Source organism: Mastomys coucha, chromosome X (genome assembly GCF_008632895.1).
Source record: "Mastomys coucha isolate ucsf_1 chromosome X, UCSF_Mcou_1, whole genome shotgun sequence".
Taxonomy (NCBI): Eukaryota; Metazoa; Chordata; class Mammalia; order Rodentia; family Muridae; genus Mastomys; species Mastomys coucha.
The window spans coordinates 78,550,948-78,563,195 of record NC_045030.1 but is presented as its reverse complement, the minus strand read 5'-3'; the positions used below and the strand labels follow the sequence as shown (position 1 = coordinate 78,563,195).

At 35.9% G+C, this 12,248-nt stretch overlaps 1 protein-coding gene across 1 annotated transcript in view; it reads left to right on the top strand.

Annotated features, from left to right (window-relative positions):
• Positions 1–8,890, top strand: part of LOC116093297 (claudin-34-like) — a 12,135-nt gene extending 3,245 nt beyond the window's left edge. The window contains exon 2 of the mRNA XM_031374655.1: positions 8,222–8,890. Within this exon, the coding sequence (XP_031230515.1) occupies positions 8,250–8,864 (615 nt within the window). The 5' untranslated portion in view covers positions 8,222–8,249 and the 3' untranslated portion in view covers positions 8,865–8,890. The remainder of the gene's footprint in view (positions 1–8,221) is intronic.
• The last annotated feature ends 3,358 nt before the right edge of the window (positions 8,891–12,248 follow it).

Here is a 12,248-nt window from a genome sequence, read left to right as displayed (position 1 = left end):
AAAAACAAAACAAGAAAACAAAAAACAACAACAAAAAAGCTCCTAACCCCAAACATCCAGGATATCCAGGACACAATGAGCAGACTAAATCTAATGATAATAAGTATAGAAGAGAGTAAAGATTCCCAACTTAAAGGGCCAGTAAATATCTTCAACAAAATTATAGAAGAAAACTTCCTTAACCTAAAGAAAGAGATGCCCATAAACATAAAAGAGGCCTATAGAACTCCAAATAGATTGGATCAGAAAGAAATTCCTACTGTTACATAGTAATCAAAACACTAAATGCATTAAAGAAAGAAAGAATATTAAAAGCAGTAAGGGGAAAAGGTCAAGTAACATATAAAGGCAGACCTATCAGAATTACACCAGACTTCTTACCAGAGACTATGAAAGCTAGAAGATCCTGGGCAGATCCTAAAAGAACACAAATGCCAACCCAGAATACTATACCTAGCAAAACTCTAAATTAATATAAATGGAGAAAACAAGATATTCTATGACAAAACCAAATTTACATAGTTATCTTTCCACAAATCCAGCACTACAAATGATAACAAATGGAAAGCACCAACACAAGGAGGGAAACTACTCTGTATAAAAAGCAAGAAAATAATCTTTCAACAAAACCTAAAGAAGATAGGCACACAAACATAATTCCACTTCTAACAACAAAAATAACCGGGAGTAACAATCAATTTTCCTTAATATCTCTTAACATCAATGGACTCAATTCTCCAATAAAAAGACATAGACAAACAGACTGGATATGTAAACAGGACCCAACATTTTGTTGCATACAGGAAACCCACCTCAGTGACAAAGACATACATTACTTCATAGTAAAACGCTGGAAAACAATTTTCTAAGCAAATTGTCCTAAGAAATAAGCAGGAGTAGCTATTCTAATATCAAATAAAATTGACTGTAAACCAAAAGTTATCAAAAGGACAAGGAAGAATACTTCATACTGGTCAAAGGAAAAATCTACTAAGAAGAACTCTCAATTCTCAACATCTACACTCCAAATGTAAGGGCACCCACATTCATAAAAGAAACTTTCCTAAAGCTCAAAGCACACATTATACCCCACACAATAATAGTGAGAGACTTTAACACCCCACTTTCTGCAATGGACAGATCATGGAAACAGAAATTAAATAGAGACACAGTGAAACTAACAGAAGTTATGAACCAAATGGATCTAACAGGTATTTATAGAATGTTTCATCCTAAAGCAAAAGACTATAATTTTTTTCTCAGCACCTCATGGAACTTTCTCCAAAATTAACCATATAATTGGCCACAAAACAGGCCTCAACAGATACAAGAAGATTGAAATAATCCCATGAACTCTATCAGATCACAACACACTAAGGCTGGTCTTAAATTCTAACAAAAACAACAAAAAGCACACATATACATGGAAATTGAACAATGCTCCACTCAATGGTAACTAGGTCAAGGAAGAAAGAAAGAAAGAAACTAAAGACTTTTAAGAATTTATTGAAAATGAAGACACCTCATACCAAAACTTATGGGACACAGTGAAAGCAGTAGTAAGAGGAAAACTCATAACTCCTAGTACCTCCAAGAAGAAACTGGAAAGAGCTTACACTAGCAGCTTGACAGCATACCTGAAATATCTAGAACAAAAAGAAGTAAATTCACCCAAGAGGAGTAGACAACATGAAATAATCAATGTCAGGGCTGAAATCAAACAAATTGAAACAACAAAATCTATACAAAGAATCATCAAAACCAGAAGCTGGTTCTTTGAGAAAATCAACAAGATAGATAAACCCTTAGCCAGACTAACCAGAGGGCACAGAGACAGAATCCAAAAAAAATCAGAAATGAAAAGGGAGACATAACAAAGGAAACCATGGAAATTCAAAAAAATCATCAGTTTCTACAACAAAAGTTTATACTCAACTAAATTGGGAAATCTGGATGAAATGGACAATTTTCTAGACACATACAAGGTTACAAAGTTAAAACAAGTTCAGATAACCCATCTAAACAGTCCCATAAACCCTAAAGAAATAGAAACAGTCATTAATAGTCTCACAACCAAAAAAAGCCCAGGGCTAAGTGTGTTTAGTGGAGAATTATACCAGACCTTTAAAGAAGACCTAATACCAATACTCTTCAAACTATTCAACAAAATAGAAACAGAAGGTAGACTACACAATTAATCCTATGAAGCCACAATTAAGCTTATACCTAAACCATACAATGACCTAACAAGGAAAGAGAACTTCAGGCCAATCCCCTTTATGAACACTGATACAGGAATACTCAATAAAATTCTTGCAAACTGAATCCAAGATCGTATCAAAATGATCATCCATCCTGATTAAGTAGACTTCATCTAAGGGATGTATGGATGGTTCAATATATGGACATCCATCAATGTAATTCACTATATAAACAAACTCAAAGAAAAAAAACACACGATCATTTCATTACATGCTTAAAAAGCATTTGACAAAATTCAGCATCCCTTCATTTTAAAAGCCTTGTAAACATCAAGAATTCAAGGCCCATACCTAAACATAGTAAAAGCAATATACAGCAAACCAGTAGCCAACATCAAACTGGATGGAAAGAAACTTGAAGCAATCCCACTAAAATCAGGGACTAGACAAGGCTGCCTGCCACCTTCTTCCTATAAATTCAACATCGTACTTGAATTTCTAGCTAAGGCAATTAGACAACAAAAGGAGATCAAAGGGATATAAAATGGAAAGGAAGAAGTCAAGATATCACTATTTGCAGATGATATATTATACTTAAGTGACTCCAAAAATTCCACAGAGAACTCCTACAGCAGATAAACCACTTCAACAAAGTGGCTGGATACGAAATCAACTGAAACAAATCAGGAGCCTTCCTCTACTCAAAGGATAAACAGACTGAGGAAGAAATTAGGGAAATGACACCCTTCACAGTAGTCACAAATAATATTACATACCTTGGTGTGACTCTAAACAAGGAAGTTAAAGATCCGTATGACAAGAAGAAAGACATTGAAGATCTCAGAAGGTGGAAAGATCTCCCAAGCTCATTGATTGGCAGAATTAATATAGTAAAAATAGCCATCTTGCTGAAAGTAATCTATAGATTCAATGCAATCCCCTTCAAAATTGTAAATCAATTCTTCACAGAGTTAGAAAGAGCAATTTGTAAATTCATTTGGAATAGCCAAAAACCCAGAATAGTGAAAAGTATTCTTTACAATAAAAGAATTTCTGGGGGAATCACCATCCCTGACCTCAATCTGTATTACAGAGAAATAGTGATAAAAAGTGCATAATATTGGTACAGAGAAAGGCAGGAAGGTAAATAGAATAGAATTGAAGACCCAGAAATGAACCTACACATGTATGGTCACTTGGTCTTTGACAAAGGAGCTAAAACCATCCAGTGGAAAAGAGTAGAGCTAAAACCATCCAGCCTTTTCAACAAATGGTACTGGTTCAACTGGTGGTCAACATATAGAAAAATGCAAATCACCACATTTTATCTCCTTGTACAAAAAAAGGTCAAGTCCAAGTGTATCAAGGACCTCCACATAAAGTCAGATACACTGAAGCTTACAGAGGAGAAATTTGAGAAGAGCCTTGAGCACAGGGGAAAAATTCCTGATAATCCAATGGTTTATACTGTAAGATCAAGAATCTACAAATGGGACCTCATAAAATTGCAAAGCTTCTGTAAGGCAAAGGATACTGTCAATAAAACAAAATGGCAACCAACAGATTGGGAAAAGTTCTTTACCAATCCAATATAGGGCTAAAATCCAATATATACAAAAAACTCAAGAAATTAGACTCCAAAGAATCAAATAACCCTATTGAAAAATGGGGTACAGAGCTCAACAAATAATTTTTAACTGAGGAATATTGAATGTTGGAGAAGCACCTAAAGAAATGTTCAACATCCTTAGTCATCAGAGAAATGCAAATCAAAATAACCCTGAGATTCCACCTCACACCAGTCAGAATGGCTAGGATAAAACAACTCAGGTGACAGCAGATCCCAGTTACTCCCAGTGTTTGGACAGATGTTGGTTCCTGCTCTGATCCTGAGTGTGTCAGAGTGCCTGGGAGTGAAGCTTCCTCTGGGTGTTGTGGGACTGGCTGTGGAGCTTGGGTCCAAGGTCTGCTCTGGACACCAGCCCAGACAGACCGGAAGGACTCCTTTTGAATTTTTAAAGATATGTTTTCAGTCCCCAGATGTGGTATATTTTAGAGAAGCTTTCACATGGTGCTTAAGTGGGAAATTCTGTAGATACTTGTTCAGTAAAAAAGGCAATTAATTTTGATGTTGGGTTCCTTATTTTTATTTAGATTATCTGTGTATTGGAAAAACTGGTATATAGAAATTATCTTCAATAAATAATTGACATTAATCTGTGTTTTTAAATCATTAATCATTTTTTATGGAATTGGATGCAGCAGATTATGTATAGTGTATTGTTCCGTTCTTGAGTAACTGTTCCTTTGATTAGAATAAAGTGTATCTCTTATTGCTTTTATTCATTTTAGTTTGAAGTTTATACTATTATATATTAGGATAGCTAAGTCAACCTGCTTCCTTGTACTGTCCTTTTACTTTTTGGTGCTTCCTATCTTTAAAATAAATATATCTTTCCTGGAGGCAATAGATAAGAGTGTTTTCTTAATCTATTCAGAATCTTGGTGTCTTTTGATCGGAGAATTTAGACCATGCACTGTTGAAGTTATTACTAAGACATGTGTGTTAATCTGATCATTATGTTGTTGATTTTTATATTGTTTGTTTCCTTCGTGGTACATTTCAAAAATACTAATGGGTTTGATTTCTTTAGCTTCTGGGTTTTTTATGTTTGGTTTGTTGGATATCAAATTGTATAGGCTATTTATATCATGGAAAGTTTTTCTGTCAATGATGGCAGGTAGTTTTCTCTGGTATATGAGTCTAGGATTGCCATCATATCTTTTACAGTATATATTGTATTGTTTCAAGCTCTTTTTGCTTTTAATTTTTCCATTAAGAAATCAGATATAATTCTTAAGAGTTTTGCTTAATCTATGACTTGCATTTTTCCCATGCAATTTTCAATCGACTTTTTTTGTTTTATATATATCTAGTGTTTTAACTACAATACATTGTGGGGATTTTCTTTTCTATTTTTGTCCATATGGTATCCTGTGTGCATCTTTATCTGCAAAGGTATGCCCTATCTTAGTTTGGGGATGTTTTCTTCTATGATCTTGACAATCACCTGGTCTATGCTATTGACTTTGAATTCTTCTCTCTAATTTATGCCTATAATTTGAATGTTTGGTTGTTTAATAGTATCCTACATTTCTGTCACATTCCTTCCCTGTGTTTTAATAAATTTTTCATGTCTTTCTTGTTTTGTCTAGATCCTTTACTTAGCTCTGAATCCTGATATTTCACCTTATTCTAGAGTCATTCTTCTTATAATGATTTCCTCTGAGTTTTCTATTTTAGCCTTTGGATTTTCATTTTAGTTTGGGTTCCCTTCCATATTTCTAACTCCTGATTGAATTCTCAAGTCCAGGGCTGTCTTTGTCATTTCCATTAGTCTTATGTATTCCTGGACATCATTCAGGCATTTATTGTTCTTCTGTTCTTTCTCCTTAACTTTATTGAGTTGCTTCTTTGTGTCTTATATTCCTTGAATTTTTCACTGACATCTATGACTGTTCTAATGTGTTATAGTTGTGGTTCATGTCTTAGGGTTTACATTGCTGTGAAGAGACACTATGACCAAAACAATTCTTACAAAGAACCACATTTCATTGAAGTTGGCTTACAGGTTCAGATTTTCAGTCCATTATCATCAAGGTGGGAAGCATGAAGATGTCCAGGAAGGCCTTGCACTAGAGAAGGAGCTGAGAGTTCTATATAGTGTTCCAAAGACTCTGTCTCTTCCAGGAAGCTAGCAGAAGAGTCTCAAAACCTTCCCCCACAGTGACACACTTCCTTTAACAAGGCCACACCTCCTAATAGTGGCACTCCATGGGCCAAGCATATTCAAACCCCCACAATTTATTTATATAATTCTCATTAGCAAGCACTTGTATAGGTTTGGAAGGTTTTTGATAGAATACACTAGGTTGATCATTCATATTAGTTGTATTTTTTAATGAGATTTCAGGATGTGTACACTTATTGTTTTTTTGTTTTTGTTTTTGTTTTTTTATATGGACAGAGCAGATTGAGTGAGAAGACAGAATGTGTGGGTGCAGGCATGTTAAACCTAGAGGCTGGAAATGGCTAGGGAGAAATAAAATTTACTGAAAATAGTTGGCTAGCTGGGCATATAGGATATACCTCCTGTTTCAAGCCTTGAGAGTAGAGTTAGGTCTGACTGGATAAAATGGTTCAAAGGGTTGTGATTTGTATGACAGGAGCACATGGAATGGTGGAGCAGGTAGGATGGTTCCTAGCAGAAGGCAAAAGGGTTTTTTGGGGTTCAGAGAGTGATGGGTATACTAGGTTTGGATATGGATATAGGTCTCAGGTATAGATCTTCTGATAGGGAAGTCTGTTCATCTGGGAAAGTTCATGAAGACTCACTGGTTAGAAGCCAGAGAAGAGTGAATGAGATCAAGCTTGGTGGAGAGCTTGGATGATATGTACCTAAAGTATCCTTCTTTGTCCCTTTTCATTTTTTTAAATTGTAGAGTCTACATTTTCTGGTGTTAGGATAAAGAAAGTTACTCATTTGTTGTTGAAGCAATCTTTATCCTTTCAATTTTAAAGTGGCTCCTAACTTTGAAAGTACCAAGATAGATCTTGTTTCTTTATTCAGCTTGAGTATTTTTATTGGGAAGTAGAGATCAGTGTACTTAAAGTTATTATTAAAAAGTTTTATTAGCCAGGCAGTGGTGGCACACACCTGTACTTGGGAGGCAGAAGCAGGTGGATTTCTGAGTTTGAGGCCAGCCATGTGAACATAATGAGTTCCAGGACAGCCAGGGCTATACAGAGAAAACCTGTCTTGAAACCTCCCATCTCCCAAAAAGTTTTATTAGTTGCAGTCATTTTGTAGTTTTGATATTTTTATTCTTAGTTATGGATTATGATTTGGTTATTACACCCCCATTTACTTTCTTTACATAGTATATTTTCTATGCTTGTTCCTATCTTTAACTTAGTAAATTCTAAATACACACTAGATGTAATACTAAACAAAGGTATTTCTGGTCCTTAGGATAAAACTAAGGAAATGAGAATTTCTATTAACAAAAGTTTTATATACATCAATAAGAAGAAAACCTTTTCCCATGACCAAAGTTACTTTTGGTCATAGCATTTTATTTCAGTAATAGAAAAACTTACTAAGACACTTTGAATGACTCTATCACTTGATTGAAGTTTTATGCACACATACATATATGCCCAATGCACATGACACTATGATTGATAAAGGTTGTTATTAATCCAGATGTCAAAACTTGATAATGGAGCAGAGAAAGCACATTTCATCCATACTTTGAAAAAAACTAGTCAGTATAAAAGAGGAGAAACAGTTCAGGGTTGCTATAACATTAATAGACTTTGAAAACATGATGTTGATAATTTTATGTACTTGGTGACTCTAATAGCAGCATTTGGAAAGTAGAGGCAGCAGGACAGCCTCTAAATAAAGGCCAGATGGGGGTGGGGGCATAGTTCTGGTCCAACCAGGACTGCAGAGCCATACAACATTAAGAAAAGCATTCCAGTGAAGTCTGCCAAGCCCAAAATACCACAGTTTTAATATATGACACTCCTCTCTTGAAGGTTGGCATATAATTCCATGGTATGGATAATGCATAAATTACCCAATTGTTGTGCTATAAGTGGCTTCCTCTTTTCATTATGAAATTTCATGCTATGATGGCCATCTTGGTGTCTAAATATCTGGGGCCAAACTTCATTGGGAGTCTGTAAACAGTGGAAAAAGAAAACCTTAAATCTTGAGTGGATTATCAACCTGCTAGTAAATGTTGCCACAGAGTTGGCCCTTCTCTGGGTTTGATCAGAACACAGTCCCTGCAAGACTCTGGGTTTGGTCAGAACACAGTCCCTGCAAGAGATTTCCTGGTCAGAGGCCCACTTGCTCAACATAACCCTTCTCTCCTGGTATTGATCCTATAGAGGACATTCTCCTAGGCCCGAAGAGCTCATCCTTATGGTATTCTGTGTTTCTTTGCAGTTGCCAAGAGATCACTGTCACCGTGATAATGGCCAGAAAGCATGCCAAGCGGCAGCTTGGAGGTTTGGCTGCAGGCACCATAGCATGGTTCCTTTGTATTGTCTCTATGAGCCTCCCTCAATGGCGAGTGTGGCTCTTTCAAGATCCTATGGATTCTAAACCCGGCATGACCTTAGTAGGTATGTGGAAAACCTGCGTTTACCACCAGGAAAGCAATTCCACATTTAACAGAATGTGTTACAAATACACCTACCAGGACGACTTCATCCCTCTGGATATTCGAGTTGCCCAACATCTGCTACTCATTGCAAGCCTTCTTGGCATTATTGCCACAATCTCTGTTACCATTGCTCTTTGGAAATTGTACTCAGGGAGACTTCGGAAGAAAGCCACCTTCAACCCATTCCGCCTTCCAGGGATTCTGAACACCATTGCTAGCAGCTTTGTCTTCCTTTCCATCTTGTACAATTATTTATCAATCATTCGCAAGGCTGGGATTGACTTCCCCCCATCTTTCGACACACCCTCCTTCCCAGATGATCAAAAAGTTGGCACTGCACTGGCAATGGCAACTCTATCCTGTTTCTTATTTCTAATAGGTGGCATAATTCCCCTTTCTTTCACTCTTCCTCCACGTTACTGAATGTGCTATAATATTTAAAAGTAAATTTCCAGCTTACATAGACTTGAAAATCTTGTAGATTTTCATCAAATAAAATCTTTCCCAATTAGTTTTGTGAGTTCTGTATTTTTTTTTTACTGTTGCTGAAGGTAAATAATAAGGCACAGAGTAGATTTATAATGAGTGTTAGAAAACATTGACTACTTACATCACCCTTTATCTAAATCCATGAAAATTAAAGCAGGCCTGTTTCTCATATAATAATTGCAACTCTCCACCAATGCAATTTCCCAAACTATGGTACACATTGCTGTAATGAATATCCACAATGCTTTTGTCAAAATACCTGTCAAGGTTTTCCACATATTTCCTTGCTTTTTCTTTTAATCCTTTAAATAGAATTTTCTTTTTCTAAAATTTTATAATCTGAGGCATCTCACTGAGCCTTTCTTCTTTATGTACTCCAATTTCATTGTCTACAAACCATTTTCAGATTATTTGACACCTCATTAGCTTAAACAAATATTCTCTGTTATAGTTCCTTACAATTTTCATGCTTTTTCATGTTGTGAGGCATTTCCTTGGGAGACATGAAAGAAAAAAATCATCACTCACTACAATGGAATGATTCTGATTAGGTCTAACTTGGTTCAGATGGACTGGCTTGAAGGACTCCTCGATCAAAGCCATAGATTTATTTTCAAAAGAAGGGTTAATTTTGGCTGGAAATATGGGACCCAGTCCATAGTGGTAAGGAAGTCACGGGGGAAGGATAGTGGGTTACATTTTATCCACAGTGAGAAGAGAGAGAGAGGCAAATGAAGTGTTTGGCCTGGTTTTTCTTTTCCATGTAATCCTTGACCAAGTCCCAGGGAGTGGTTCTGTCAACTTTTAGTCCAGGTCTTCCAAAATCAAAAAAATCTATGTAAAATAACTCCATATAGCCATTCCTAGAGGCTAATAAAATCTAGATAATCTCTACCAGGTGTGTCCAGAAATTTATTATGTATGACTCTAGATCAGTGATTCTTAACCTTGTGGGTCATGACCTCCACAGGAGTCCCATATCAGTTGTCCTTCATATCAGACATTTGCATTACTATTAATAACAACATCAAAATTGCAGTTATAAAGTACCAACAAAATAATTTTATTGTTTGTGTCACCACAACATGAAAAACTATATTAAAGGGTTGCAACTTTAGGAAGGTTAAGAACTACTGGTCTAGATCCTGTGAAATTAACAGTAAGTATAAACTATCACACCCTATTAATGTTAACACTATAGTGAATATGTCTGTCTGACTTAGTGATAAGACCCTAGAAATTCAGAGGAGAGTTAGTTTAATAATGGGATCAGTTGCATTGTAAATCAAGAAAATAAGAGAAGATACACAATAATTATCCAGGAAATGGTAATTGAAGTTTTACTTCAGTGCCCTTCCATGGGTACAGCTTCTGATGTTACCAGGAGACAAATTTCACAGCAAACTGCCTGTCCCTCTGGCTTTTAGAATAATTATGTCCTCTCTTCAGCATTATTTCCTTAGAAATGCCTTTATTGGGACTGGGCTCTGCATATTGATTTGTTGTGTGTTTTTTTTTTTTTTTTTACAGTGGTCTCTGTTTGTTGCAATGAGAAGTTTCCTTCATGGGATATGAAATTGTTAGTTACCTCTGGGTATAAGGACAAATGTTTATGGATTGGTGTTAGAGATTATGCTGATTTAGTAAATTAGTAATTGTAGATTATCATCCAATAACCATGACTTCAATAACACTGATTAGTTATCTATGTTTCTAGTATCAGGCATGGCACACATGTTGAGCAGGTCTTTAGCACAATTAGAGACCTATTGGTTACTGCCAAGTTATGTATATCACAAATGTACCTGTAGGATTATGCTGTGATGGTCATTATGTAGATCATAAACATCATGGCTAAGTAGGACTTTTGCTTGCCTTTCTCTGTTGTGAACTTGTATGGCAGCTTCTGGTACTGTGAAACTTGGACCTCAGGGAGAACGAATTCAGGTAAGTTCCAGCTCAGGAGCCTCTGTGTTCTCTTTCTGAAGTGCATGGTGCTGTCAACAAGAGGAATATAGCTTCCAATTCTAAGAGCAGCTAACCAAAGCAACGATCATAGCTATAAATTTGGGGAGTCTTTTAGAGAGCCCTGGTTAACAATTGAAAAGAGGGCTATGTCTGATATTAAGGGTTTTTTGTTATGTGGTCTTTGGCTCTTGGAGAGTTGTAAGCTGAGTTGAGAAATGTTCATATATATATATATATATGTATATATATATATGAATTATATACAGTTTAAGTTTACTTTTGTATAAATTGTTAATTTTGTGATTCCTTGTGGCAGTTTTAGACATCCATGGTATTATTTTACCTCCCTCCTCCCTTCTCCAGTACCTCCATCCACATTCCTTAAGAATTACCCTGTTTCCCTTATTACCCCATCACAATTACATCCTGTTATTTCCTTTTACAACCTTGCACCTTCTTCTGTATTTTCCTCCCTCTCACTCTCTAAGGAGCCATACCTTTCCCCATTTCCTCAATCATATCACTTATATCTCCTCATAGCTCATTAATCTCTAACCCCTTTTATTTCCATTCTTGCCATTCCCAAAGGAGCCCCCACTTCTCTCTTTCTCTGATCATATTACATGTACCTTGCTATTCCTCTTTCTATTTCTCCTTTTCACCTCCATTCTGGCAATGGTCTCAATTTGCTTTTCTAATTACTGTAATTACTGCAGGCTATATACTCAATTTGAAGATTTGGAGCTAGGAGCCATCAATAAGAAAGAAAGTGTGATGACTGTCTTTCTGAGTCTGGATTACCTTACTCAATATGATCTTTTCTAGTCCCATGTATTTACCTGCACAATTCATAATTTCATTTTTATTTACAGATGAATAGTATTTCAGTTTACATGTAGCACAATTGCATTATCCATTCACCTGTTGTAGGAAACTTATGTCACTTCTATTTCCTATCTATTGTAAATAGAGCAGCAGTGAATATGACAGAGTAAGCATCTGGGGACTATGATGTTGAGTTTTTTGGAATATGCCAAGGAGTGATAGAGTAGCAAATGAGTATTCACTTTCCTCCACATCACATATAGCACTTGTTGCTTCTTCTATTAATCTGTTACTCTGAGTCAGTAATATGAACTCTCAAAGTTGTTTTGATTTGCATTTCCTAAACTGCTAAAGATTATTAACATTTTTGGAGAAATTTCTTAGCCATTTTGGTTTTGATTCTTTTCAGTTACCAGTCCCATTGTTTAGATGAGTAATTAGTTTTTTTCTCTGGGTTTAGAGTCTTTGTATACTCTAGATATTAATTCTCTGTCAGATGTATAGCTGGCAAAAGGATTCTAATTC